The sequence below is a fragment of the Parus major genome, chromosome Z, assembly GCF_001522545.3.
Source record: "Parus major isolate Abel chromosome Z, Parus_major1.1, whole genome shotgun sequence".
NCBI classification, from domain to species: domain Eukaryota; kingdom Metazoa; phylum Chordata; class Aves; order Passeriformes; family Paridae; genus Parus; species Parus major.
Genome location: NC_031799.1, coordinates 26,609,901 through 26,635,599, shown reverse-complemented (window position 1 = coordinate 26,635,599; position 25,699 = coordinate 26,609,901). Strand labels below are relative to the sequence as shown.

The 25,699-nt window shown below is 36.6% G+C and overlaps 1 protein-coding gene across 6 annotated transcripts in view; it reads left to right on the top strand.

Annotated features, from left to right (window-relative positions):
* GLIS3 (GLIS family zinc finger 3) overlaps window positions 1–25,699 on the top strand; it is a 157,129-nt gene that overhangs the window by 21,986 nt on the left and 109,444 nt on the right. For 3 of the 6 annotated variants that reach the window (XR_004500479.1, XM_033520492.1, XM_033520491.1), the window contains exons 1-3: window positions 11,289–11,420; window positions 14,373–14,580; window positions 18,896–20,006. Coding sequence is in view for 5 of the 6 variants with exons in the window: in XM_033520492.1 (XP_033376383.1) it covers window positions 11,378–11,420; window positions 14,373–14,580; window positions 18,896–20,006 (1,362 nt within the window). In the remaining variant the exon portion in view is untranslated. Of the gene's footprint in view, window positions 1–11,287; window positions 11,421–14,372; window positions 14,581–18,895; window positions 20,007–25,699 lie in introns of those variants that run through there. The other 3 variants (XM_033520494.1, XM_033520493.1, XM_015653122.2) reach the window with 2 other exon arrangements.

The window sequence follows — 25,699 nt, the reverse complement described above, 5'->3', positions numbered from 1 at the left end:
TATATCACCAGCTGATAAACATGAGCTCAGTGTCCTTGGTATTGGGGGTGGAGGACAAACAGGGTCTTCTGAGTACCCTTGCCAATCCCTCTTGGCTTGACAATGAAAAGAAAATGTGCCTGAGTACATTTACAGATGGCTCTGTGATTAAAAAATGTTGATAAATGTCAAGTCACTGATACCATTTGAGGCAAGCAATGTCTTCTATCATTCATTTTATGTGTAATAAGTAACTCAGCAAAAACCTCCAGGGAAAAAAGTCATATAAAACCATGTATTTTTAGCAAAAGGTATGTTTACAACCTAGGGTTTTAATGTGGGGAAAAATATGCTTAGTGTGATCTTTAACTTTTTTTCTTCACAGTTGATTTTTATAAAAGTAAATTTGTGTTTTATAGGTGTTACAAGTAGAAATGGGAGTATTTAAGAATACAAGAAATATATATTCCTATTACTGACTAACAAAAATGCTCCTTGAGGGCTCCAGCAATTAGTCTGCTTTTATACAGTCATATAACAAACATGAGGACATGGATTCTGTGTGAACAATAGCAATGATTTTTATTTTTTTTTTGTGATCTTTATTTTGTAATTCTTTTATGTTCAGTTTGAGGGATTCTGGTTCAAGAAAGATTGTGAATTCCTCAGTCTCTGAGGAGACCTAAAAAGCTTTGTACTATATTAAACCAGAAAGAAGGAGCCCACATTGATTGGACTAAAAAAAAAAAAATAAAATGCTGCAGAACAAGAACAAATAGTAGTTGTGAGCAGTTCCTTTCCACATGATTGCTCCTGTGAATTCCTTTGCTGTATACTAACCTATAAGTTCATTAATGGTCAAACTGAATGATTTGAATAGTTCTTTACCCAAATATCTAAAATGAGTCTCTGAAAGTAGATATTGGAATCTTTTACAAGGACTTTGAACATTGAACATAATGACAGTCATTTCATTTTTTCCTTCATGATTACCTAATGTTAAAACTTGACTAAAATTTCTTTCTTTCAAAAAATTCATAGAGAAAGAATTATTTTTTAAATACTTATAAAGTAGAAACCAGGGGCTAAGTTCTGGTCCTAACAAAACTGCTCCCAGTAAAGCGACTTTTATTGTTTCTTTGAAATAGAAAATTTGGGTGTAGCTATTGAGATTTATATGATTTAATTGAAATGTATAGGTTTATTCTGATCATAGCTGTGATCCAATCCCATAAATTAAGAATTTTCACACCTTTACTGATGTGTTTGCCTATTCCCAAGTATTTACATCGCTGCACGTGGTCAGATTGTTGGTTTGTTTATCCTTTTGCCCAACCACATTGTATTTTTCAAACTAAAATCACGGAATTTTCAGGCTTGGAAGGGATCTTGGGAGATCATTTAGTCCAACTCCCTAGCCAAGACAGTGAAACCCAGAGCAAGTTTCACAGAAACACATCCAACTGAGCTTTGAGTATCTCTAGAGCAGGAGACTCCACAACCTCCCTGGGCAGCCTGTTCCAGTGCTCATGTTGAGGTGGAATTTGTTGTGTTTTAGTTTATGGCCGTTGCTCCTCATCCTGTCACGTGCACCACTGAAGAGTCTTGCACCATCCTCTTGGCATTTGCCTTTGAGATACTTTTATGTGTTGGTGAGATCCCCTCTGTCTTCTCCAGAGTAAACAGTTTCTCCTCATAAGAGAGATGCTCCAGTCCCCTCATCATCTTTGTGGCCTCTGCTGCACCCTCTTCTTGTCTGGAGCTGGCCAGCTCTGTGTCTCTCTTGTTCTGACGGGCCCAGAACTGGGCACATCACTCCAGATGTGGCTTCACTAAGGCATGACAGGATCACCTCCCTGTGAGAGCACCTCCTGGTCATGCTCTTCCTAGTGCACCCCAGGATACGGTGGACCCTCCTGGCTGCAAGGGTACTGCTGGTTCATGGTCAGCTTATGATTGTCACGTAGGTACCCAGGTCCATTTCTGCAGAGCTGCTTCCCAGCAGGTCAGTCTGCAGCTTGTTGCTGGTACTTGGGGTTATTTCTCCCCAGGTGCAGGACCCTACACTTGGCCTTTGTTGAACCTGATTCTCTCTGCCCAGTTCTTAGCCTATCAAGGTCCCATGGAATGGCAGCACAGCTTTCATGTGTATCAGCCATTTCCCTTGGTTTCGTACCATCAGCAAACCTGCTGAAGGTGCATTTGATCCCTTTGTCCAGGTTGTTGATAAGTTGAATAAGACTGGGACAAGATTGGGTGGTATGTGCAGTGAAGCACCCTTTTTTAGCCTGTGGGTAACTTTGAAATATTGATGGCTTTTTCCCTTAGCTTAGTCCCTTAGCTGCAGCCTTTTGAAAGACAAGGTGGCAGTCTATTTAAAAATTTTGTGATGAACATAACAGAATTAGAGGAGTAGAAAACTTGGAGGAGATTAAATTGTAGTCATGAAAACATCACATGTTTATGAGTTGTTAGTTTAAGAACTGTTGTTTCTTTTAAAAGTCTTATTCCTTGAGCAATTAACAAATCACTGCTACAGTAATGATGCCGTTGTTTCTCAGTAGGTATTACAACTGGGTACATGAAACAAAGTCATATTGTATTTAATCACATAAGCATGTTTCACCACCTAAGGCATACATATATAGAGGCAAAAGTATTATAGATATATGTTCAGGTGAGTCTTCAGAATTCCTAATTTCTTGGGTTTCTTAGGCCAGAACATCCTTTTAAAAGAACATCTGCTGATTAAAAGAGCAACAATCTTCATATGATGAGAACAGAAATTGGCTTTTAATTATTCAGAGTGAAAGTATTCGTATTCAAAGTTCCTGCTGTTTTCTGAAACCATTAAGACATCCCTGGCTTTAAAATAAATTACTTTCTTTCCTGAAAATGTAAGCCTTGTCAAATACTACAACTACATTATTTCAATAGAAAGCTGAGTGTTTAGTACCTACTCAATGTTTAATTTTCCTCTTTCTCACATATTTTAAAATAAAATCACAATGGTGAAACACTTCTCATTTCAAAATGATAATGCTTTTAGAAGTAAATTTGAATGCTGCAGTGATGCCTGAAGTCTGGACGTTCCCTGGGCAGTGCTTGTCCTCCTTACCCCACTCAGCTGGTTCCCCACTTTTCCAGAGGAGTCTCCTAACATTTATTTGGGTTTTTCTATAGGAAGTATACTGCATCTGTCTGGATGCAGTTAACTTTCTTCCTAGAAGCCCATATGGTGCTGGGGTTTGCATTTTTCACCAGTCCTGATAACAAACCAGTGATAACACCACCAGTGTTTTGGTTCTTGGTAAGCAGTGCTTGTACAGTGTCAAGGTTTTCCCTCCATCACCCTACCAAAGAAAAGGCCAATAGGAAGGGGGTGTGCAGGAGGCTGGGAGGGAGCACAGCCAAGACACCTGACCCTGCCTGACCAAAGGGATGGGATGTTCCATACTGTAAGATGTGCTCAGTTGTGAAAGCTGAGAGAAAGAAGGAGGATGTAAAGGCATTTGTGGTGATGGCATTTATCTTACTGAGCAACACAGGTGCAACACAGACTGAGGAAGTGGCTGGACACCTACCTGCTGATGGGAAGTAGTGAATACATTTCTTATTTTGCTTTGCTTTAGCATGAAATTTTTGCCTTTCTTATTAAACTGTCCTTATCTTGACCCAGGAGCCTTTTCCATCTTTACTTCTCTGCTGTCTGTGCTATTGTGGGTACAGGGAGAGGGTGTGTGGGCATCTGCCAGCCAGCAACTGAGAACATCTGGGCACTCACTGAAAACTCTCGCAAAACCAGACTGCAAATACGTAGTGTTTCTTCACTCAGCCTCCCTATGCAGACTTGATTCTTGAATGTTGCTTGAGGAAGAGAAGCTAGTCATATAAAGGATAAAGTACTGTAACAATTGTTTTGGTCACTGCCTTTTCTTCAATTATAGGGACCTTGAGTCTTCTCTGTTGACCTGATTTAGTCTTCTAGCCTTTTGGAAGTGAAATGGGCTTTGATTTGCATTTTTAGAATGCAGTATGCATTGTAAGTACTGCAAAAGCAAACTTTTTTTCTTTTTTACATAGCATTTCATGAATGAGAATGAGAATGTAGAATAGAGTGTGAATTTCAGTGTTATTGGGATACAATGACATCTGACTGTAAGAGATTTGTATCCCATTCACATTAACCTCAGGGAATTTCAGTCTCTGGGTTGCGGGGAATCAAATCCCTGCAATTTAATGAAAACCACATCAGAGTACTAAAAAAACACACACTGAATTTTACGAAGAATACATGAATGCTTGCATATGACAGAAGTTTAAAAAATCTAAGTAGCTCATAAAGCCAGGTTCTGTTAGTAAAAAATTACTTATATACTTTTTAATTTAACATCACTGAAATTCACTAGCATGATGCCCTCAAAAACCACACACTATCTATTTTGAATATTTTACGGTTACTTAGCACATTCTCTCTCTCAAAATAATATGAAGATAGGTACCACTCAATTTTTTTGAAAGTATGGAGGAGAGACACACAATGTGTGTCTGGCTGACCAGCTTCTTAAAAAGATTTCATTGTCCATCATGACATTTCTGTGGGTTTCCACCCTTTAACAAAGGTACTCAGCTCAGCAGAGCATGCAAACCCTTGCCGTTTTCATGCCTTTGTCAGTGAGCACTTCTTTCCGCCATTCAGATGGCCCTTGCAGACACCATTGCATTGGGATACCACTGTGGTTTCCTGTCTCTTTACCTCAGACCTTAGTCAGGAGCCAACTTTGGCTGCCAAGCCCTGCCAACACGGCAGCCTCCTCTTCGCGAAGTAATAGCTGTGGTTGAGATGTCATTCTTTGTAAATCAATTTTGGCAAGGATGACAGCTAAGGGCAGGAGCGGGACTGGTATTTAGGGGCCTTAAACCATTCAATTTGCCTTAATCCTCCCTCTTATTAGCCTGGCTTTGTTGAAGGTAGATGGACTCACTTTAAAAAGATGAAACAAGCTTTAATTTTGGTCTTCTCTTTTTGGTCACAACAACAAAAGACCTGGGAAACTCCAATTAATTAGTATGGCTTGAGATGGTGAAAAGAACAAGGAATAAAGAATAAAATTGAATGGAAAAAATGTCTAAAGCTTTGATAGGAGTGTAAGCATGTAGTGTCAATGCAGATTTTAAGTACTTCAGTCTGTTTGTATAATTTTCCAAGGATTTGCCTCTCATTGTCACGAAGAGCTAAGGTGATAAGAGAAATAGAGAGTTTTGTTTGGACCATGATGATGCTGATAGTGGTCTCCTCTAAAAGTCTGTTTGAATAGTAAGAACCACTGTCATTCTATTATTGCAATGTACCTTACTGGCCATATATTTCATAGAACAAGACTGCATGTGAAGATAGTAGTAGAAAGTTCCAGAGAATTTGTGGTAATCATGCAGGTGAACTTGTAAGGACTAATCTCTCAGTCTTGAAAATGTTCTTCAAAATATCTCTGATGTATTCCTGTATCCTGAACTGAGAAAATTCATAGTACACATAAGTAAATCTTTCTGGTAGGACAGGTGTTCTCTTAACTACAGGAGTTTGCTTTATGACTTGCACTTGGCTTTTGGAGTCTACATACTTACAATTATTAGTTTCATTGGTCTATATTCTTCCTTAAGGACATGATTTTCTGACTTCATGAATTAAGGGTTTTTGGCAAGATAGTTACAGTTACTGTATCCAAAGTACGTTTGAGCTGATTGCTGTGAAGGTGGAACAGCAAAAGATTGGTGTGAGAACTTCTCTAATGATGAAAATAATATGTGTCAAAATAATTCTCTTTTTCTTGATGAAGTACTTTGTTTCAGCAAAAGTACTTTTGTTTCCATTATGTTTGTAAAAAGATGAGCATAATGGTTTGAGATGCTGCTACTGGAGCAATTCAGACTTTGCTGGTGTCTTATAGACATGCGTGAAATGTATATATTTGTTAACAAGATTATCACTTGAAAATACAATTGTATTTTTACTGAGAAGCTTTTCTGAGGTGATAAAATATATTGATATTTAATGAAGCATGAAAGACTTAAATGAACCATGAAAGCAATAGTTAAACTAATTAACTGAGTCTAAAGCCTCTTAGAATATGTATGTTATGTGGGCTGTATGCTTGTTTTTTCTGCCTGGTTAAACTGACAACTAGGAAAACATTCTTACTTTTTAAGAGAAACGGCCTTAAACAGTATCTTTTCTTTAGCATGAGGAAATTAAAATATGTACTTTTCAGAATTTCAGGGACAGTACTGTTTCAAAACTAGTGGTGTCCTTGAACAATTGACTTTATCTGGGAAACAAAAACGTACTGAATGTGACTGCATGTTACTTAGATTCCTGCTTCCATACTGCAGTTCTTTCCATGTTAACATTTGCCATCTCTTTTGTATGGGTATCACTACTAAACAGGTTGACATTTATCCTTTTTCTTTTTTTTTTTTTTTTCCCCCCTGCTTCTTGTACATTTTGGTTTCTTACAGGAGGAGAGATGCTTTTCTGAGAAAGAGCAAGTACCTTGGATTATCTGTAAAGATTTAGAAAGGGAGTCTCATGTGGGATTAGAGTTTAACATTAAACAACACCTTTATTGCGTGTTTTTTTTTTTGCTGAACTCATGCTATTGCTGGATCACGTTGTGCAGCACGGTCTGGCACTGACGTATTATGTGGCAAAGACTGAGGCCTGGCCCATGCTGGAGGTAGAAAAAGCAATCTTCTTGCTCTTCTCTTCTCTGCTCAGGACTCCTGCACTGATGGTGGCAGGTTTTGCTTGGAGAATATTGTCATAGAGTGATGGAGTTAAGGCAGCCTTCATCCTCTTGAGAATCTGTCCGCTCACTCTTGGTGCTCTGCTGCATCCCCTTTTCTAAGTGAGTTAAAGAAGGTCTTCCCTTTGCCTGGGGCCTGGGGGAAGGAAGGGGTCTTCTCCCCATCACTGCCCATGCAGGCAAGCTGACAGGAGAAGCACATATATAGTGGGCCACAAGGAAGATAGATAACAGTCCAATGAACACAGCAAGAAATCAGAAATTACCGTCTGAACAGGGGGTACATTGCTGTGCTGATTTGCTTTGATATGTGGAATGACAAGGTCTTTAGAGTAATAGATCTACATGTGCCCAGAGTTACAGATAGCAAAGCTCCTATGTGGTATTTTCAAAAACGTTAAGAAGATTAAGATAACAGAAGTTATCTGAGCATGTTTTAATTAAAATTGAGGGAAAAGAAAATCAGGAATTAATGGAAAATATTCCAAGAATGTATTTGTAACATGAAGAAGAGCACAGATGTGCAGTGAAGGTTGAGCAGTGCTAGAAGTTGTTGTGGCAGAAGCTGTTGTACATAGTACAGAGAATTATTTTTTCTAGAATGTTTTCTTATTGCCCCTCCATAGTTGGCTGCATTGCAATCAGATGGTATCAACAAAGAAGTATTCCAATAAAATTGCTGGAATCAATTCACCTATTTTGCAGTTGAGTGCAACACTGTTAAAACACCGGGCAAAGTGTTTCCCTGTTGATTTCATTTGAGTCTTATAATTCATAATATATGAGGAAGTTTAAAAAATATTATTTTTTTATCTGCTTCCCAAGTAGTGCCACATGTAATTGAAATTGTAGTCTGTGCTTTCACATGTGTACTGATACATACTCTGTGTTTGTTTAAGTCAGATTCAGGCAGTAATTTCCCAGTGGCACTGCAGCTGGAAGGCATTATCTCTTATTATCTCTAATTCCAATACAATTATTTTCTGTTCTTTCAAATACCTGTAAATTTCCATTTTGATTATAATAATACTTTTCCTTTGTCTGTATTCTAAGAAGCTGGTTGATACTGGAACTTGAAACACAGAACTTGCTGGGGTTTTTTACCTGGTATTATTCACCATTAGTTTAATATATTGCACTTCTAGTGGAGTTTCTCTTGATTTATACCAGTTATTTGATTTTGAGGCTTCCACAATGCATTAATAGTTCAGAAATATAAACTAAATGGTCAGACTAAGTTTTGCAAATAGAAACTGGCTACTAATACTATGGAAAAGTAGTAGCACAAACCAAAGGTGTAAGGCTATAAGTTTTCTGCAATAGAAAGGCACATACCATATTATCCTAATAAGGACAAAAGCAGGAGTCATCTAATGTTACTGATAACAAATAGGGAGTTACCCATTGCAGCTAAAACATTTATATTTTAGTTAAGTTGAACATTAACTTGTGGGTGCACTAGTTAACTGATAACGTCTTATTTTATGCAAAATAAAAAAAAAACCAACAAAGTAGTTTTCAAAATAACTTCTTAATAAGTGATAAGTCTTCCTGATATAGATAAAACTGATTCAAAATTAGTATGAGATATTACAGATGTCTGTAGATCTAATTGAAAATCTTTGTTCTACTGTCTCTATTCTTTCCTGGAAGTTTCCTGAACCTGACTGTTTCATAATATATTCTTAGTTTAGTCATTACAAGACCACTGTTTTCATTTGTTTAAATTTAGTGGTTAAAGTGTTCCACAGAAGTAGGTGATCTCATTGCTGTCTGCTCTAAACCAGCTAAGTTAATCACCTGTGAGGTATTGTTTTCACTGGTTGGTTCTGGATAATTTTTTACCTTGGTTCCAGTTGAAGGGAGACATTGTTTTTCATTGTGCTTTGTTAGTCTCTTTTGTCTCACAGTAGAGTTGCTGAAAGTACATGCTTGATTACTTCATACAAAGATTGCAAATAACATTGGAAATTACTGCAAATTATTTTACCAGATGCACTCTGATAATGAAAAAACTGCCTTTACAAGATTCAAAGCATGAAGAATCTTTAAAGTGCATTGCATACACAGTACTGTCTCTTAATACCGTGACATCATATAATTCTGTTTAGTGTGTTTTCTTGAGATAATTTTTATTGATTTTAAAGATTAGGTCTCTGTAAACAGTGAAGAACATGAGTATATTCAATAATAGTCAGATTAATGGTATGTCTAACTCGGTGTTCAGAGTGGACACTGCCAGTGGATTTGGAGAAAATTTGTTACTAAAAAGTCATTGCTGATAATGTTAAGAAAACCATAGGTTATGCTCATAACCATGATGTTAAAAACAGTGAGCTTTTAGGATCTAAATTTCAGGATTTTCTCTCTAATTAGAAATCCTTGATTTTGTTTGTTTGTTTGTGGGGGGTTTTTTTGTGGTTTTTTTTTTTTTTCCACTTTTAAAGATAATAAAGGCTAAGAATCAATATTTCACTACCATGTAGTGCTTCTGTGGTGTACTGCAATTGAGAAACTACACTATTTTGTAAGACTTGCAGCAGAAATGATAATTCAGCAACTTTTGGAGTCATAGTTTAATAATTTACTTGTACTCTGAAAAACTCCAGCTTGCATGCCATAAAGAAAAGCTCATACCTAATGTACTTGTGACTGAATTTTTGTCTAGTTCACCTAGAAACCTCAAGGTCTTCCAAAAACGATCTGGACTCAGGGTATCATGCCAGTTTGAAGAAGCCTAGATGTCCAGATCGGTAAAGATTTTATTTGATCATATGATCATAGAGGCAAATGACAATATTCCCCCTATACTGCCTTTTTAAAATATATTTGTTCCCCTTTGAAGCTCCAGTTTAACACACTTAAAGAAGGTTCAAAGGGGTCTGATACCCACTGCCCTGCAGCTAGTATCTCTGTCTACATAAGTGGCTGTTTAATTTAAGGACAAAGGGACAAGTGCTAGCTCTCTACCAGTCATTAATAATATAAGTAAAATTGCTGCAGGGGAAGCCTGAAAACTTCAGCAGGCCAACTTCAGGGTGAGAGGGACTGAGATATTACCATCAGGAAGCAAGTCTTCCATGCAAACATTTGACTTTTTTGACTTACCAGCTACTGTGAAGTCCCCACCTCCCTCCAAATAGGGTGTCCATAACCCTGCAGATATGGTGACAGGCAGTAAAGATGTATGTGGTAGCTGGGGGCTGCAACATCCAGAAGATTAAATGTGTTGTGAAAAAAGGCCAAATGTGTTTTCAAGTAGCCTTGGTGAGTTTAATGTATGTGAGCAATACATTCACACAATTCCTTTGGTCTCTGTCCTTTTCTGTATTTACTGTCTTACAACATGCTTTTTTGCTTGTGCCCTTTTCTCCCCATCTCGGTCAATAGAGAGTCCACACAAAGAGTGGAAGCCCAGTACAAGGGAAACATTAAAACCCCAGCCACTTCCTCAGCTCTTAATATATGCATTTTCTGTGCACGTGGACACAGAAAATCCCCTAGGGAAATTAACTTTTGCTCTCTTGTTGCAATTCTTTTATTTCTAGCTGTTGCTCTCTAACAGTAACAAGGAACAAGTTTTCAGATCACTTAAGTAGCTTTGTTTCATATTGATTAATTCAGTAACTATAGAATTTATTAATCAAAGAGATGTTTGAATTTGATCTGGTGTTATGCATTTGGTATGTATGTATGTACATAGTGTTTTTCAGAATACCTAACAATTAAAATTGGTTTTGCTTTTATATGTTTTTGTTGCCCATGATTTATATATGGAAAGCATAGTTCCAGTTTCAAAGGTTTGGTGAAGTAGTTTCACTTTTTTAACCTGAGATACTTGGCAGAATTAGAAAATTATTGCTCCTGACATGGAGAAGTAGACAAAGAAATTGGTTGATTTTCAGTCAGATAAAATGTTTTAAATGAAAAACATAAAATGTTTTTAAATGAAACTGATTTCATATTGGACTCCTCCTCCAAAAAGTAAGAGAACTACATAAATTAAGAAAACCTTATCTAAAATTCTGTGTATCTAAAGTAGTTGTATTTTTATGCATTCTTTGAATGTTCTTCAAAAGATTGCGGTGAAATAATTTTGCATTTCAAGGTTGAGTGAAGCTTAGCTATTAGCCAGCTATAGAAAATAAACAGGGAAAATAGGCAGCCTAATGAATGAGTAAGTGAATAGATTAAAATATTTCCATTAATTTTTTTTTACTGTTAACTATTACTGGTATTTGTTGATAAGGAGCTTTGATTTATGTGTTATTATGTTTATTTGGAATAAAGCACCTGCTCTGGTCAGCTGTAACTTTTACAGTGAGGTACTGCTGGACTGATTCCACCTCCTTAGTTGTTGTTTGTTTTATTGAACTGTGTCCTGATTTATATCCTAGTATAAAAGAAAATAAATTACTTCTTTTATTTATTTAAAATATTAGCATACATATTTTTCTTAGAATCTACAGTGTCATTTAAACCAACTGGTATCCTCCTGAGAGAATTTCCTTTTCCTCTCAGCTGACGTGGATTCAAGGCATTGAGGAATTTCTGGTTGTCCTTTCACTGTCCTGAAATTTTCAGGCTTTGGGACAATGATACAGGAAATCTGGAATGAAGACTCCTCTGGCACTCTGGGTATGTGATGCCAAATGCTGATGCTGGACATAGTCATTCTGACAGTTGACATTTATCCAGATCTTTGTGACACATTCTGACAGCTTGTCTTTCAGCAGCAGGTTCATAGCAGGCCAGATGTCCATGCTGCACTCTAACTTTATGCTAGATCAGATGTGGTCTGTACTTCTGTAGTGGGCTTGAAGTCAGCATAAGCTTCCCATCTTGTGCTCAGACTTAGTTCAACATAAATGGGACTGTATGCTGCTGCCTGATTCAGATCAAATTACACCGTTCAGTGACCTGCAGAGCACAGATTTGTTAATAATGATGGTCTTCTGACACATTTATGCCTATATGAAGCAGCTGATGAAATGTTCTTACTGTGCTTTTCACAGCAGCAGCCTTTTACTTTGTAATATCTTTCAGTGGTGGGAGCTGATGATTTATTCTTCCATGATAATCTCCCTTGCCTTCTTTTCAGTGGAAGAATTGTTATTTTTCCTCATAGCGGCAAGTATTTGTCAGTGGTAAAAAGAACAAAACCTTTTGCTTCTGTTTCCACATCAGAGAAAAGTCCAGGCAAATGTTCATGAGGACATTTTTTTTATCATTCCAGTAATACGGTCTCTCCAATGTACTTAATTTCTCATATTTTCCTTTCAATGGCTAGCAACCATTTTTGGTCATCATCCTTACCATAACACAGTAAATTGTCTTACCTGCTGTTGTCATCCCTGAGGTACTGTTTATACACTAACAGTAGCAGTACCTGTAATTGAAAGAGAAATCAGGATGCATTGAGGATGCAACTTTCTGTATTTAACAGCACTGGTTTGGCACTACTCCCTTTTCTTTTTTTTTCTGTTGGGGTTTGGTTTTTTCCCAACATCTAAGTTTCAAGCAGCTCATATTTAGTCATGAATAAATAGCAATTTCACTGTATCATTGCAGATAGTTGTTTTACATGACATATGGCCTTTCCCTAATGGAAATCTGACAAATGCACAGTCCATGATTTCCTGGTATGATAAAGCAGATGTTATTGTTACTACTGACATTTGTTTAAAGTGGCCTGTAAGTGAAGGGTGTTAATGGCATCATCCAGGAGAGGATCAGTATATATTTGGTACATTTTCTCAATGCTAAATAGTAGGTTTATGTATTATTAACTGTATATATATATATATATATACATATATATATATATACACATGCACACATATAGTTTCCAAGTGTATATAACATATAGACTCTTCAAGCATTACAGCTTGTATATACAAGCTGTAAATACAGTATTTTAGTATCAAATCTGGTTGGCTTTCCTACAGTGTCATAGTACACTTCTCTTTTATATAATTTGGTGCAGAATGTTTTTGGTTCTACATACTAAAGGCATGTTTTTGAAAAATACCTAACTGAACATTTATGATATACACACACACATATAGGCATATTATGTTGTATTATGTATTTTTTATAGTGTTAATGGGCCTTGTAAACTCTTTATTTCACCCCATCCAGATTTTTGATAAGAGGAGTAGTGTTCATGTTATTATTAGAGGCAGCTTACATTTTTTGCCTAGTATTTGCTACTGGTTCCAATTTAATTCTCTGTAACATTATAAAATCAACTGCTAAGTAGCATATTGATTCAGCTTTAGTGAGTTCAAAATATGTGCTTTATTGCTTCACAGGAAAGAAATTAAAATACCTTCTCTTTTTCTTTTGATTTAATTGAACATCTGTTGTGGGAACAGGCGGTAATCCTACAAGAGCTTAAATGCTTTGTTGAAGTGTCCACAGTGGAACTGAGTGCAGAATCAGGAATTCTCTTTACACATTTGTCCTTGGAACTATTTGTTCTGGAGGGGATTGAAGGATTTGGATTTTGTTCCTTTGACTGGGAGAGCCATAAATGCCTTAATGTACTACTCTCTGCAGTCCACAACCCATCTAAAGAACCTGGAGAAAAAGTTATATGAGTTGTACGCCCGTATCAAAAGTAGATTCAATTTAGGAAGATGATTTACATTTAAATACTTTTCAATAATACTTTGGTTTGTTTGTTGTGATGTTGCTATCCTGCTTTGTGGTGTATTTTGAACTCAGGGAAGCAGCTAGCAATGTGAATTGACTAATTATTAATTTCCAAATGTAAGAGAATTCGCTAGATGTCAAACAACTTCCATATTATGATCTGCATTTTAACTTTCTAGTCTCAGTGTGTTTTAATGGAGGAAATCATGTAAACCACCATCTTTGATGTAAATCACAACACAAAGTGCACTGGGTATTTTGAAGGTATGTCCTGGTGCCCAGCTACCTTTTGTGTTACTGTGTAACAGCCATCAGTTCCAGTCATGGCAGCAGTGATTACAAGCAGACTGTGGCCTTTAAAGAAAGTCCAGGATGCTTCTAAGTTTGATTCAGCTCAGATTCCTCTGCCTAGACCTCTAAGGAATGCTGGGTTCCAGCTGTAATACTCTCCTGCTGACAAAACCAGGCAGCCAGCACTGCAGTGGTGCGTATTGGTGCTCTCCTTACTTTTTGCTTGGCTAGTGATAGGAATAATGGAAGGGCTTGCAATGGATTGCAGCTGCAGAGTTTGGGAGGACTCGGTACGGTGCTGTTCTGGCAGCCTCCTTGGGTTCTCTCTTCCTGTCTTCTTCATAGAGAGCTGTCCATCAGCTGAGGGCTCTTTTGCCTAATGCTTTTTTTGATGTTTTTCTGTCATGCCTGGTCTTTAGTTTTTGTACACCAGCACATGTTTTACACATGCATGATTATTAATTCCCCTGTAGAATATTGCTATTTATGTTTTGAGAAGTTTGCAAAATTATTTTGTTGGTCCCCTGTTTTGTTCTCCTCTGAGGATTCCTATTACTTTCTGGAGTTTGCAAAGTGATGAGAGTTCTGTGCCTCATCACAGGCTCATGAGACATAAATACTAATCTGCTTTGTTTATTTTAGGAGGTCTTGGTTATGGGCACAAGTGCAAGTCCGTTGGGAAAGGCAGCGGTAACGATGCAATAGTCACCAGCAATCCCATGACAGTTCAACAGCTGGGACCTCTTTCACCTTCAGTGAATCAGCTTTCAACAGCATGCAGCCAGATCAGCCCTAGCTTACAAAGGTCTATGGATGCTTCCAGCCTGAGTGCTTCTCCATCAGATACAAGGTCCTCAATTACCTTTTTATATCCAGTACTTGAAAAGGAGGGGTTTTAATTCTTCTGCAATTAAAATGTGACATTTGTGATTATTAAAATCAGAGAATCATTCTCTGTTATGCCACAGGAAATTGAATTCCATGCAATTTAATTCAGATCAACTATAATCATACTGTTTGGATTCAATATTCAAATAATGGGTGAAATATGGCCACACAAAATCTGTGTATCATAGGGCTTTTTTATTAGATAAAGGCTGTTTCATGGTCACAAACTAGATTTTTTTACTAGGTATAGGAAGTAGTGTTATGGAGGATGAAAGCAGAAATAGTCCATGTACATCTACATAGTGCTAAGTGTGCCATGTTGGTGCCTGTCAAATAATACCAAGGACAGACAAAAAAACTATAAATGCTCTGCACATGTTCCTCTCTCCTCATCAAATGCTTTTGCTTTCAAATGGTTTACATAATTAATCAGATCAATTGTCCTTGAAAACTTGTTAGTTTTCCTAGTTCTGTTGAGAAGGTAAAGAAAACTGTGGCCACTTCCTGTAAATGTTGCCCTTTTTTATCACTTCCCCACAGATAAATATTTATTAATTAATTTTAAATGCTTAAGTAAGTTTTGAGATTATGACATCGGGTTTTGTCAACAAACATGAGTAAGAGGAAAACATATTTGAGAGCCACCCTATAAGTACATTAGGAACATCCCTGGAAGTAAACATACAGTGAGAAAATATTCTAGTGTATTATTTTTGAATCTACATTCCCCATTACCTACTGAGTTGAAATGTAGTTTCTTAATTACAAAAGACCACAAGAGTCTTTATTCTCAAAGCAGTTTGCATTTACTATGTTGCTTTATTACAAGCCAAGGGACATTCCTGAAATAATTAAAATTGCTACCATGCAAATGCAGTAAAAACTTTCTTTACTCTTAAGATAATTTTTAACATTTCTGTCACAACTTTAGTTGTGAAGACTGACTCCCCTGGGAAAATTTACAAAATTAATTATGCTTCCTATGTAGACATGTCAGCAAAAAACATTCAGTGCTAAGATGATGACAGATGACAAACCCAAAGACATGCCTTTCAGATCAAATAAAATTGATGCTAGAAAAATATAATTACATAATTTTTACTTACTTAAGATTAAGGTGTGCCTCTATGGTTCCAAACACTGAATGTGTGGTTGGATGTACTGTGTCAGTACTGAGTTATACAGTTCTGGTTTTAGTTCAGAGAAATGTTTCCTATGGGCAAACCGAAGTTGAAACTCTAGCAGAATCAAGGCTATGGTGTCCCTAGAGTACCTTTCAATGATTTATCAATAAAAGTGTTATAAAATAAGTTTGTCACACAAAGAATGTCCATTTCAGCGATTTTTACCTCAGCTTATCTGTTTTATAGGGAAAAAACAAGTTTAAAATCAGATTTTAACTCGCAGATTGTCAAAACAGCGTGGGTTTTTTTTTTCTTTGTTTGTGGTTTTTGGGGAGGTTAGTTATTTGTTGTTGAGGTTTGAGGTGTTTTACTTTTGATGAAATTTCTTGAACTATAAACTGCTTTTGCTTAAGTGAAATTTGCTGATTTTTCCTGGGCAGAGTGCCTTCTCAGGATTTTATCTCTCAGGCACTATGCAGCTCAATCCAAACCAGATTATTTGTTGAATTTACCAAAGCCAAAGGGAATTTTCTTGATTTTTACCAATGAAAGAAAGAAAAGAGTTGGCAAAATGAGAGTTTTGCTACACATAGCATCAGATTCTGATATATAGACCATGAGGGATAAAACCTTCCCCATCTTTTTTGAGTTTCTGCAAAACTTTTTTGGAGTGTTCAGCTGTGTTGCTTGAAGCCAGATGTAATACTGCCATTTGCTTTGATGCAAGTCAGAAAAAGATCTAGGAAAGAGCAAATTTTTTGGTTCTTGGCTAATAAATAGAAGACCATGAAAAGAGAGAATAACATGGTTTTCACTCTTCCATGTTTATGTTTAAAATTCTGGATTATACTCTGACATTGTGGCCTCTGTATGCAAAGGGAGAAAGCAGTGTAATTGCAAGTAATCTCTTGTAAATGTTAATGAAAGATCTGGTCGAAACTTAAGCTAATTTAGTTTTCAATAAGCAGAAGCACCAATTAATATCATGTGAGAATCTGGCTCTCTGATAGATCTCGTCTCTCGTTTTCACATTAGGTGTATTTATTTTCCCTGTATTAGAAAACTACTTACTTGTGGTGTGGACTGAATTTTAAATAAACCTTCATATATTTGGGAGCTAGAATTCTTAAAATTTTTGAATTTGAATGCTGCAGCTTCTTCAAAATAACTGTCTCTTTCTTATTGTGTATTTGAAATTCTGGACTAGCTTTGTATTTTTGTCCTGTTATGAGACTTTAAAAAGACAGTTTTTCTACAGATTCACTGATGGATATGCCCCTTTGTGTTAGGCATTAGTTGCTTTTTGTATGACAGTGGTCCTACTATGCATCTGTTTAAAATTCTTGTCAGTACAGAAATAGACTTGTTATTGGTGCAAGATTACTTTTTCCTTATTCATGTAAGAGAAAATAATTTTTTTTAAAAAATGGGTAAAACACCCCCACCCTCTCCTTATATTTTCTAGGTCTGAATATATACATCATAGCACAGAGAATGAAACTTTAACTACTTGTCTTGCTCTGATGAAGGCTATGAATCTATATTTAGGGTCAGATCATACTAGCATGATTTAATTGCCCTCTAACGACCTGTGCTTTAACAAAGCCCATTGACAACAGCCTAAACCAACTTTTTCACAAAGTCATCCCTTTAGATCTAAATTGTACACAAGAGTGACCTGATAGAGCAGTCTCATTTTTCTCATTTCTCTCAGTGCAAATTGTAGTCAGCATGCTAATTGTGCTTTTTGTCTGTAGTCTGTTTTGCAAGTGCCATTTAAACCCTGATGGAGTAACATAAGGTCCGTGACTACGTTGACATTGAATCAGAACAGGATGTTCCTTGTTCTGATACAGAATCCACACAGCAGATCAGCCATGCATTGCAAAGCAAGTATCTTGCGCAAAGGGGTATTTGACTGTCTCACCCACTGGTTGCCACTGCAAGGCTTGCTGTTCTTTTAAGCTACATTTTCCCTGTTTGTGAGCTATCTTACAGACAGCTGCTACAGCACCTGCAAACTACTTCCTCTTGCTCTCAGGCTGTGCCAAGCTTCCCTGCCTGTGTCCTTGATCTGTCACTGAAGTTCTGCACTTCAAAACTGTATTGTGAAAATAATAAACCCAAGAATTAATCCTCAAAACATAAGGTGTAGAGGCTTCTGTGAGATTGTCTGGTTTATCTAAACGCATACCCAGTTCTTCATATTGTGTAAGAGCTCCTTAAAAATAGAAATTTATATACTGATAGGACCATTAGCTGGCAGGAAATCTAAGTCTGCCTGTGTGTGAACTGGAAACAGAGAAATAAATCCAGTTAACCTTTAGCCAGCATTTACAGCCGTGAATCAGGGCCCTTGATGTTCCTTTTATTTCCTTGTTATATCTTTCTGCAGAAAACAATACTTTTAAGGGTCTATATGTTGAGGGTTTTTAAGCTATCCAAAGAATATTTGCAGCATAAAGACATTTCATAATAGCTCTGTGAAAAATGAATGGTAATAGCAAGATTACACTTCCATGAAAAATTTTGATTGCTGACTTGGAGGCAGATACATCTTCAAATCTCAGAAACCTCTTCAACCAGTTCTCCTACATTACTCATTTATTTTGTTTATTTTTTGAAGTTAGATATTATCTGTATTTATAAACTTGATATATAAATCTTCTGTAGGGAGGTGTTTGTAGTATTTGTATGCATTACAATTGACATAATCATTCAGGTTGAATATTTATTCTCTATGGATTTTCTTTCTGTTTTTTTCAAGCAAAAATAATAGCTGATTCAAATCAATACGAGTTTCATAGAAAGCAGGATCATAATGCTTTGGTTTCAGAAGTCCAAACCTATTTACACCACAACTGATGAAAAGACATGTAATAATTTCAGCAGTGGTGGATCAAGAATCTTTACCGTAACTTTCTTTCAAAACCTTGAAGTTTTAAAGTTGGTTTCCTAAGTGACCTTTTATATATTTATATATATAACCTATATATTACCTTTGTATGCTTTGAGTGTGCTAAACTTGAGTACCTAATATTAGAGAGAACTTTTCTCACATGTAGCCTTTCCTTAATTTTAAATGTGTTTGTGAAGGTAAAAGATCTACTTCTGAATTGTCTAACTGCTTACTTTATCATGCCTTTATTTCAGGTCACTCTTGTCATGTGAGTCTCTGGCCTCCACAACGTTAAGCTTGTCAGATGGTCACTCCCCTTTGAGTGTTGAACAAGAGTGGTCACAAAGGTACAGGACACTTTATTCTGTTCCTCCGGACCGTGGTTTACAAAATGGCAGTGAGCTGGGGGACTTAATAAATTTTTCACCTGAAGCATCTATGTCCAGTAACTCATTACCGTTCTACTTATATGGCATGGAAAATAAGAATTCCTCATACTCTAGTTCTTGCCAGTCCTCAGTCTGGTCTCAATCAGCCCGCTCCAAAAAGAAAACACTCAGTCTATCTCCTCTGTCTGACGGCATTGGGATCGAGTTCAATACAATCATTCGTACATCCCCAACTTCTCTGGTGGCCTACATCAACAGCTCCAGGACATCTCCAGCAAACATCTCCCCACAGCCTGAGGTCTACGGACATTTCTTGGGAGTGAGAGGAAGCTGTATACCCCAAAACTGCTCTGTTTCAACTGCCCAGAAAGGCTTCCACATGGCGAATGGCAATGTTGCTTTTCCAGGGTACGTTGAGAACGGGACAGGTGAGTACCAGCGGATGCAGCAGCTGGAGCAAGCCAGCTTGCAGATGGTTGCCACAAATAACATGGTGATCCAGCAGAGTGTGCTGCCCATGGACAGCCAGGCAATGGGCTCCCTGAAAAATGAACAGCTAGATGATTTCTCAGGCCCTATTGCTGACATGCCTCTTTCACCCCTGGTGCTGCCACCGCCTCCTCCACAAGGGCCGCCCCCACCATACCATGCTCACCAGCACCCGCACAGCCTCCCCAGCCACATCCACCCGCTGCAGGTGCTGCCTCCTGCCCCAGGTGCCTTGCTGGAGGAAGATGGTGAGCTGGATGATTTCAATGTCAAGCATGGCTGTTGCTGGGTTGACTGTGGGAAGATATATGACCATCAAGAGGAGCTTGTGCGGCACATAGAGAAGATCCACATAGACCAGAGGAAGGGAGAGGACTTCACCTGCTTCTGGGCAGGGTGCCCTCGAAGGTTCAAGCCATTTAATGCCCGTTACAAACTGCTGATTCACATGAGAGTCCACTCAGGAGAGAAACCGAACAAATGCACGGTAAGTCTGAGTTCTGTCTTTCTTACCAGCTAAAGGCTCTCTATGATTTAGGAAAATACAATGAAGTTGTAATTCTGCCTTTCCCCTGTTTCTCCCATTTAATGGTATACCTTTTAAACTAGTCCACGAGAATGAGAGACTTTTCCATCTTCCTACTGAAGCAGAAAGGTGTGCTCTAATTTGATACATACCAACAGATAGGATTAGACAGAATGTTGTATTTTCTACATTTATAAACTTTTACTGTAGACTGCAACAAGTGACATGATAAACCTTCATAATGCAAAACTGAGGCACAGTCAGTACTTAAGTATTTGCATGAAGGATACATGCAGGAAAAGTGCTGCAGAATAAATGTCACAATTTATCCCAATATATTCTTGCATCATGTTATGCCTTTTTGACTTGAGGAATTTTCAAGACCATGCATAATGTTGCCATAAGAAATGGAGAAGAGTTGGACATTTTTAAGGCAGTTGTTTGTTCTACTGCTAAAAAACAAAACCCACAAACCCACATATTTATGGAATAATCCCATAATAATTTTTCTGTTCACAGATGCTAGCAGTGAGCATTCAACTCTCAAAGTCATGTTTTTCTTGCTGTTTTCCTTAGGGTCACTGCAAGTGAGTCTAACACATAGGTAGACATGTGGGTTAATAATCTGGCTGTAATCAGTGTATGCTTGGGCTCCAGTGCACTATCTATAATCTCTGTAATTCAGATTCCTGAATTGCCTTACATATTGATGACAATGAGATTAACTTTACTAAGTGCTTATTTAGTGTCGTCAGATAGCAACCTCACCAGTGTAGTTTTGAATCCCCAGCATAAATGAGGATGAATATAGAATTTCTAGGAATAACCACTGATTAAAAAACATATGTTTACATGTGGTGAAATTAAAATTGGTGCTTGGAGTCTATATCAGTGTTTATTATTAATAAATTGTTGATTTTTTTTTTAGCATGATGTGGATATTTGCTTGTTAACAGTTAAGAGAAAAAGGTTTTTATTTTTACTTTTGTTTTTTCAAAGGGCCAATGTCCTGCAGGATAGAGTGGATATCTTTCCAGATTTCTCTCCTGAATTTAAGGAGTCTGGTAGAGATTGTGGTGTGACACTAGAAAGGCTTTTTATCCTTCCCTTCTGTTACACCAGAGCCTTAACACAGGCTCTCTGAATATCTTTTTAAATTCCATAATATTCTTTTTCTGCTCTCTGGGTATATTGGATCAGGGTTTACCATTAATTTCAGCTCTTCCTTAAGGATTTCTTATCACATTTATGGGAAGAAAGAGAATGAGGAAAAAAAAATATTTTGAGTCAAGAAAGTAATGTTTCAAAGGAATAGCACATTAAAGATATGGAGACAGACATCAGCAGATAAGTAAGGACAGACAACAGGATGAAGAAAGAGGGCAGGAATGATGACAGAGCACTAAAAAAGAGCAAATCCAAGTACTCGAGGTCTTTATAATAGAAGAATTATGATAAAGGGTCCTGTAATATTGGGGAGAGCATTGTGTTGGTAACACTCTAAACTTCTAGCCCTGCCTGTTCAGAAAGGGTGCTTACAATGACCTCCTCATTACAAAGCCTTGAGGCATCCTGAGCTTTGAAGATTGTTCACTGATGATAAATAATGTGTAAGTGGATAAGGTATTTCATATGATGGTTTTTGAGATTACTAAACCAAAACTAAAGTGCACACCAAATCTTGCTGTGTCACTAAAAAATACGAGGTGTCTATATCAGCTTCTCAAAGAGTGATTGTTTTTTAAACATTAAATTGTCATTAATTTTACTGAACTGAAGCTAGCATTTCTGGATAGATAATTAACAAAAAAATATGCAAAAGAAATCTGAAAAATTTCACTAAACCTCTACGAATTTATGCTTTTAAGCGCAAAATCAAAACAATCCATTTATAATCTTTATTTGCCCATCTAGGGTCTTTCTATAATTTACTTTCTGGTTCTAGATGTAGCATGCCTGTTTCTCTGAAATCATTATAAACTAATAATCTCTATGTTCACTGCAGTTTGCAGTCTAGTAAGAGGCAGTCCAGTAGACCAAGCAGGAAAAGGGAAGGAAAAATGCCAAATATACGACTATTATGTTAATGAAGCAGATTTACTGTAAAGAATGTAGCAGAAATAGTAAGTAATTGGGAGGAGCTATCTTAATGTAATCTATTAAGACATTCTGTAAAGGCAGGCAGTTAAACCCATCATCTTAGTGCCATCACACACTGATCACTGTGTAAGCAGTGCACGTGTTGATGGTTCCCAACAGTTTGCAGGACACAATCTTCCCATTGAGCCTAAATTGCAGTGGGTCCTAGTCAGTATACTTGTCATGTCAGTATATTTACTGGTCAGTACTGTTTATCTCTGTACTATGTGCATTCAAAGTGTATTATTAAATACTGTGTTGTGTGTATCCCTAGGGGTTGCTGTGATAGGTCAGTGAGCTTTATGTCAGTGAGATTTACAAGATTTCAGTGATTTTTAAGATGAGGATTACTTCTACTGTATTGTTTGTAACAACGGTAGAGATAATGTGAAGCCAGATACACAACTTCATAAGCTGAACTTTGTAACATAATAATATTATTCTCTATTATTGTTTTGTAACAATGAAATCATGTAGCTCAGAAGAGACTTGCAGAAAAGCCAGGACTTCACAACTTGATATGCTTATTAAAACCAGAACCATGCATATAGTTAAAATCAGAGTCAAATGACCTCAGAATTTGTTTTGCCACATCTGAGTTAGTATCTATTTATCTATGTAACTAAAATTTGGGGCAATAAACTAAAGCTGCAAGTGATATTCTACTCTTTAGTTCCTGCTTGTTCTGGATGAGCTGTCTTCTTTGATTCTGGAAGATAAAAGTGTTGAAAGGTGAATAGTAGTTAAATATCAGCACACAAAACACGTGACAATCAGGACAATCAGATCCAAATTTAAATAATTTGTTTGGATTAGTCATTCTTTAAATAGTTGTTAAAATGCATTTGGCTCCCTTACTGTTCATTAAACATATTTCATGTTCTAGTCTAACTTGCATTACATGGGAAGCATTCTTCTTTTCAGTGACCTGGTTTAGTGACTAAAAAAAATTATTCATGACATGGTAATACATATTCAGTGTCTGCTTATAAACTTCTTCGTATAAAGTACGTACAGTATGTGTTGTATATGTCTATTAATCTGGGCATTAGCTTGTACTTTGTAGGAAAAAGTCAAATAAGAAAACCTGTGAATAAAAATTCACATTGAAATGCAAGTAGTAAGTACAACAGTGGTTGAGATATAATCTGTAATGTTTGACAGCAGTTACCTCACAATGGCATTTGAGGCTTCTGCAGATTTCGCTTATTAGAAAAAGGCTGAATTCCCGGTAGCTGTTGAAACCTCAGAGTAGCAATTGGCAAATTCCAACCTTTGCTCTCTGTGCCTCTACCTGTGAGTTCATTTTCTACTCAGCTTCCCTTCTTTTATAGCGAACATTTTTTACTTTTTAAGTTCAGCTCCAATAAGAAGTATTTAATTAGCCTTACTGTCCTGCCATGCAAACATTAAGCTTAACACAGTTATTCTGGTGTGAACAGCAACCTCATGATGCTGGAGGTAAGTTCCAAGCTCACACTTTACAGCTTCATTCAGAGGCACTAAGAATGCTTTTTCTTTTGAAACTGAGTTCAGTCTTGTTGCTTTCTGTAAACTCTGAGCTGTGCTTCAGCAGAATGCCTTTAGTGTTGGTAGTACTACATGACCACTTTTTTTAGTGCAGCTGTTTGACATGATATAAACCAATGGAATTGCTAGTATTCCTGTCAAATTTGAAGCAACATCTACTTAACATCTGCTAAATATCTGAAATTATCCCAGAACACATCAGTATGCAAAGCATGTAAGGTAAGAAGGTATTGAAAAAAAGGATTTGGAACTTAAAACACTTTTGAATGCTTGCTTTTTTTTTTTTTTTTTTTTTGAGACACAAATAGGCTTCCTTGGGTAGGCATGAGTATTTGGATGGATGTGTGTATGTGTGCTGTTTGAAGAATATGTCCTTGGAAAATGGTGTTCAAGTGGAAATATTAATTAAAACCATGCATTTGATAAAAATGATCAGCTTTAGCATTGTATCTTCATATGGTATCTTATATATGGCATGTGCAAATATTTTATTTACAGTATATGCCATATTTCTTGATATGGCCATATCATATCCTATAATGCTCTAAAATCTTGATAAAATGGAAACCATAAATATTTTTGAATTTTTCCTTATATGCTTTCAGGAGCCTTTTTCACTATGCTCAAGTAGCATTTGAGCACTTTGTCTTAAACAGTGTCACAAGAATCGTAATTCAGTTGTTGAGTTTCTGAAAATTAGAGCTAAATTTACACTTGCCTGATTTTTGTTGTTTGTTGCTGATTCTTTCACTAACTCAGTAAACAACTGAAACAGAAATACCACAGAAAAAGCAGAGATGTTTGATTAATTAGACTGTATCACAGCGTAAGGATACAGAAAGTTGGGCTTTAGTTGTCAGTTATAAAGCTAAGCCTCCCTAGCTCTCACAAGTTTGTGCAGTGTTTGTAATTTTCTGGTCATGGTTATGATGTCTTAGCTGTTTAAAGGAAAAACAAATTATGAATTCCAGGTGTGCCTCCACAAACAGCTCAAGCTCATGTGATCACATCGGATGGCATCTAGTCTGAAACGATGAATTTTGCTTCTCAGCAATGGTACTAATGGTCTTTCACTATTATCCTTTCAGTATGAAATATGTACTATATTCACACTTCAAAATGTAATGATAGGTGCTTTATTCTTTGGCTGCTGAAGATGCACAACTTGCACTTGAGTTCAGTGAGGACAAGAAGGCCTCTGGTACCCAGGGCGCTCACCCTTAATAGCAGAACATCTCTTTAAGCAATCAAAAATGCAGAGAAAACTCCTTTCTACATGTAGATGTTGAGCTGATGATGGTGAAAAATGATTGTCAGAGAGCTGTATTTTAGGTTTCTGAATAAAATGTTTATGAAACATCTAATTTTGTTATTTTTCTTTTGACTGGCAATTTGATTTTTATATGAAGTATTTGAATCAGGTTTTTTTTGTCTTTTGACTTAGATAATTGAAACATTTAAACAGAACTTTAATGAAATTTTGCAAACAGTCATTTTTTAAATTTCACTGTAATCCAGAATATGAATGTGAAGTATCCCAAAATAAAAACAAGCATTCCTAATTGCATGTTTATATATAAATAATTATATTATATAATTAATAATTATGTTTTGTGGAAAGGTTTCTAATTTATTACCTCTTTGTGTTTGTGGATAAGCACAAAAAAAAATAAATTTATTTTTATTTCCCTGTAGCATGAAATGTATTTTAGATATTTTTCATTGCTATACCAAACTAAAAATTAATGGTAAATTAAAAAAAAATTAAGAACTCCTCTATTTCATCTACTTGAAGTAGGGAATCCTAAAACATACTTTACAAAAGTAAACAAAAGTAAAAAGTAAAAAAAGTAAAGTTTACAAAAATAAACTTTACAAAAAACAAAATTTCAGCTGCAAGGAATTTGGAGGGTATTCTGATATTGGATTTTTGGTTGATTTGATTAGGGTTCATATTTTGTTTTTTTGTTTGTTTTTTAAACTTA